The following is a 3,736-nucleotide window of genomic DNA, read 5'->3' as shown; positions in this document are numbered from 1 at the left end:
ACGTTGCAGCATCCAGGGCTGACCTGTCACGATGTCTTCAATTAACTTTCAAACAGTTCAGCAAAACTATAGAGAGGTTAATTAGATGAGACCGGATATTAGCGAGTGATGGCGAGCATGAGAATATTTACTATTCTTGCAGCTTGAAAATTTGCAAAGCGAAGCGCGGAGGCGGAAGTGTGTTAGGCTGGATTTCACAGGGGAAGGAGGCCCGGGGCCCTGGAGGGTCGCCCCGCCCCGGCCCCTGCCCCGCCCCTGCCCCGCCCCGCCCCGCCCCGCCTCCTCCCTGCCTCGGCCCCGCCCACCCCGGAAGCCGAGGGCCAGGCCCCGCCCCGCGGAGTCGCGGAGCGCGGTCACGTGATCCAGGCTGCGGCGTGGGGCTCCGCGCGGTCATGGTGGCCCCGATGTACGGGTCCCCAGGCGGCCGCCTGGCCCGGGCGCTGACGCGGGCACTGGCGCTGGCCCTGGTGCTGGCTTTGCTGGTCGGGCTCTTCCTGAGCGGCCTGGCGGGCGCGATCCCGGCCCCGGGGGACCGCTGGGAGCGCGTCAGGCCGGCGCCACCCGCCTCCCGCAGCCGCTCGGTGCTCCTGGACGCCGCGTCGGGCCAGCTGCGCCTGGTGGACGGTCGCCACCCCGAGGCCGTGGCCTGGGCCAACCTCACCAACGCCATCCGCGAGACCGGGTAAGGGTTGGCCCGACCCCGCGCAGGGCCAGCCCCGGGAGGGGTGCCTGGGCGCCCGGCCCGCCCCAGGCACCGTCCTCTCGCAGGGACAGCGCCGCCGTCTCGCCCGGAGTCGCCTCTTCCCTCTAAGACGGGCCCCTCCGGGCCAGGTCCCTGGTGGGGAGGGGCTGGTGCAGCACCCCTCTCCTCAAAGGGGCCAGTCACTTGCCTCCAGCCAGTGGTGACAGTACTTCAGACCCCAGAGCTCAGGTCCTGCCCAGGGGCCACAGTGCTGGCATCTGTGCAAGTCATGGCTGGTGGGTAATGCAGTGACCCCTGGCCCCACTGGAATCCCAGGGCTCAGTCCTCTTCCTCAGACGTCACCCGTGCCCCCAGGCCGGCCCCTTGTCCCCAGGCTTGAGCTGGGCAGCACCTTTCCAGGGGTCTAGCCCACACTTGCCTGCCTGTGGCTTGCTCCCCCGGTGCCAGCCTCCTGCCTCCCTTCCAGAACCAGGACCGCAGGACGGAGCCTGGTTCCAGCCAGTGGGAAAGCAGAAGGTTCCTGCGTTGACGCAGATGCAGATAGGGCCCCTACCAGGGCTCTGTCCTCCCTGCCCTGCCTGTCCTGGTCCTCTGCAGCCGTGACCACTGTCCTTGTGGGGGGTGCAGGCTGTCACTCTGAGCTCTCTACCTGACTCCTCTGCCCGTCTGGGCTCCCAGATTCTGAAGCTGCACTCTGGTTAGGGCCTCGTGTGATGCCCTTCTGAGGCCTGCACGGGGGCTTGTTTCCACCCCTCATCCTGGTGCCTGGCCTTAGGGACAGTAGAGAGGTGAGCCAGCCCCTCTCCAGTGGGACAGACAGGGTCGGTGGGAATGGGGAGGATCTGCCTCTAAGCCATGTGAGCAGGTCCTAGGCCCTGGATTCAGGTTCACTGGGGAATTGCAGGGAACCCTGTATGTGTCCTACCTAGGCAGAGCCCAGGGCCCAGAAGGAATTGTCCCCATAGCAGGCATGACCCCCCCCCACTCCTGCCCCTGGCATCCCCTCTTCCTTCTGGTGTTGGGGAGACAGGATGCTGAGCTGCTGGCCCTTGGAAGGTTCTGCAGACACAGGAGTTGGGGCTGAGCTGGCCGGGCTCCCCAGGAGGAGGCGTGGAGGGAGCAGAGTTCTGTGGCTGGCCACAGGAGCCACTGTGACTGTAGCGTCTGGTGACCCGTTCTCTGATGACTCACGCACTTTTGGCCATGCTTGGTGGAGCCAAGAGGGCATGACAGACTTCTGCCTGGATGTCAGTCAGGAAAGACACAGAAGGGAGGCCCAGCACGGAGAGGGGGCTTGTGCCTCAGGCGGCCCCCACTGGCTGGGTTGCTCTGGGTCTAGGAAACACGGGAATGGAGACAGGTCTTCCTTGATTGTTCTGGCCCAACTCCAGTGCTGTGTGACTTTAGGCAAATCCCATCACCTCTCTGAGCCTGTTTCCTTGCCTCAGGATAGGCCTGAAAGGGTCGTGGAGTTCAGTGGGATCACAGAAAGCACTGCTGTTGATTTGCTAAAGGAAGGAATGGGTGAAAGAGAAAGGGACAGGTGTCCTTTGCCCCCATTTTACAGTTGGGGAAACTGAGGCCTGAGAGACAGATCCCGGTCTCGTCCACACTGCTCGTTTTCCATCTTTTCTGTCCGTCCCTGGTCCTTACAGTCACTTGCCCCTTTCGTGACGAGTTCGCCAGCAGGGGTGGCTACCATGTAGGGAAGTTGAACTGGGAACCCCCATTTTGCAGGCAGGAAGACAGGTCCTCAGAGAGCCTCTGGAGGACTCAGGGCAGGATGAAAGAAACCCCGGGGCGTCCGGCTCCCAGCCCGCAGTCTGATTCATCGTTGTGGAGGGCAGCGGGCAGGCGTGAGAGCCCCGTCCCTAGGGATCTCGCCACCCAGGGCCTGGGGCTTCAGGGTAAATCCCCCTCCATCACGCTTCTCTCCGCGTGTACGGTGCCTGACTTGGTACCAGTGCCCGTCACGCGGCCTGGACAGGCTGAGACCTGGCGCCTGAGCTCAGAGGTGCCCCTGGTGGCAATCTGCTGCGGCTGGCTCCCGCCTTGGTCCTGGGAAGCTGTGCCTCCTCCTTAGTTGTCCTTCCTTCCCGACCCGATCCCACCAACCAGCACCTTATCCTCCATCCTCGAGGCTGGTGGAGTAAATCGCCCTGGAGTTGGAGTGCTAGTAACCCGGGAAGGAAAGCCCAGCCCAGGAACGCGCTCGAGGGAGGCCCAGGGAGTTGGAAAGTCATGACGGGCCACCTGGGGCATCGCGAGTGCGTCCCGCATGCTGGCGGGTGTCGGGTGGCTCAGGAGGGGTTTGTGTGCTGGGGATGCAGCTCAGTTGGTGGAGCGCTTGCCTCGCATGCGCAAGGCCCTGGGTTCAATCCCCAGCACCGCAAAAAAAAAAAAAAGAAAAAAAAGGCGTTTGTGGCTCCCTGCTGTCCCCTGGTTCCTGGTCTCTTTTCCTATACTGGGGATGGAACGCAAGGTCTCTGCCCCTGAGCTGCCTCCCCAGCCCTTTCTATTTCATTTTGAGACCGTTGCCCTGGAACTTGTGATCCTCCTGCTTCAGCCTCCCGAGTCGCTGGGATTAGAGGTGCCCGGCCACCCCAGTTGCCGCCCCTCCTGGGGCCTCGTGCTCCGACGTTTCCGAGGTGCCGCGTCTCTCGGTGCCGCCTCCGATCCACCCTTGAGTTGGTCTGGAGACTTCAGCTGCCCCTGGTGTTCAGTCAGTGTGGCCTATAGGTTTTCCAGAAGAAGAAGAAGAGGAAAAAACAAGAAAGTTTGAGGAACGCGATCCAGGGCTGCCCACTTCTTACTCTTTGTCCAGCAAGTGCATCAGAAACCAGACAGAGCAACTTTCCTTGGCCTCTGTCTATATTTATCTCGCAGACGAGCAATTTGAGAAGAAAGCGAGTAGAAAGGCCGTCATCTCGGGGAGGCGAGTGGTCTTAGTAAGTCCACCGGGTCACTGAAACAGCTGGGCCGGGGCCGCTGAGGTCTCCCACTTTACCGATGGGAAGCTGAGGCTGGAACGTG

General features: G+C 62.5%; 1 protein-coding gene across 1 annotated transcript in view; it reads left to right on the top strand.

The window, feature by feature from the left end:
* Positions 1-331: 331 nt before the first annotated feature.
* Plbd2 (phospholipase B domain containing 2) overlaps positions 332-3,736 on the top strand; it is a 20,902-nt gene continuing 17,497 nt past the window's right edge. Inside the window, exon 1 of the mRNA XM_047560586.1 lies at positions 332-682. Within this exon, the coding sequence (XP_047416542.1) occupies positions 393-682 (290 nt within the window). The 5' untranslated portion in view covers positions 332-392. The remainder of the gene's footprint in view (positions 683-3,736) is intronic.

Source organism: Sciurus carolinensis, chromosome 8 (genome assembly GCF_902686445.1).
Source record: "Sciurus carolinensis chromosome 8, mSciCar1.2, whole genome shotgun sequence".
Taxonomy (NCBI): domain Eukaryota; kingdom Metazoa; phylum Chordata; class Mammalia; order Rodentia; family Sciuridae; genus Sciurus; species Sciurus carolinensis.
The sequence above is the reverse complement of the archived record's forward strand: the minus strand, read 5'-3'. Positions and strand labels throughout refer to the sequence as shown.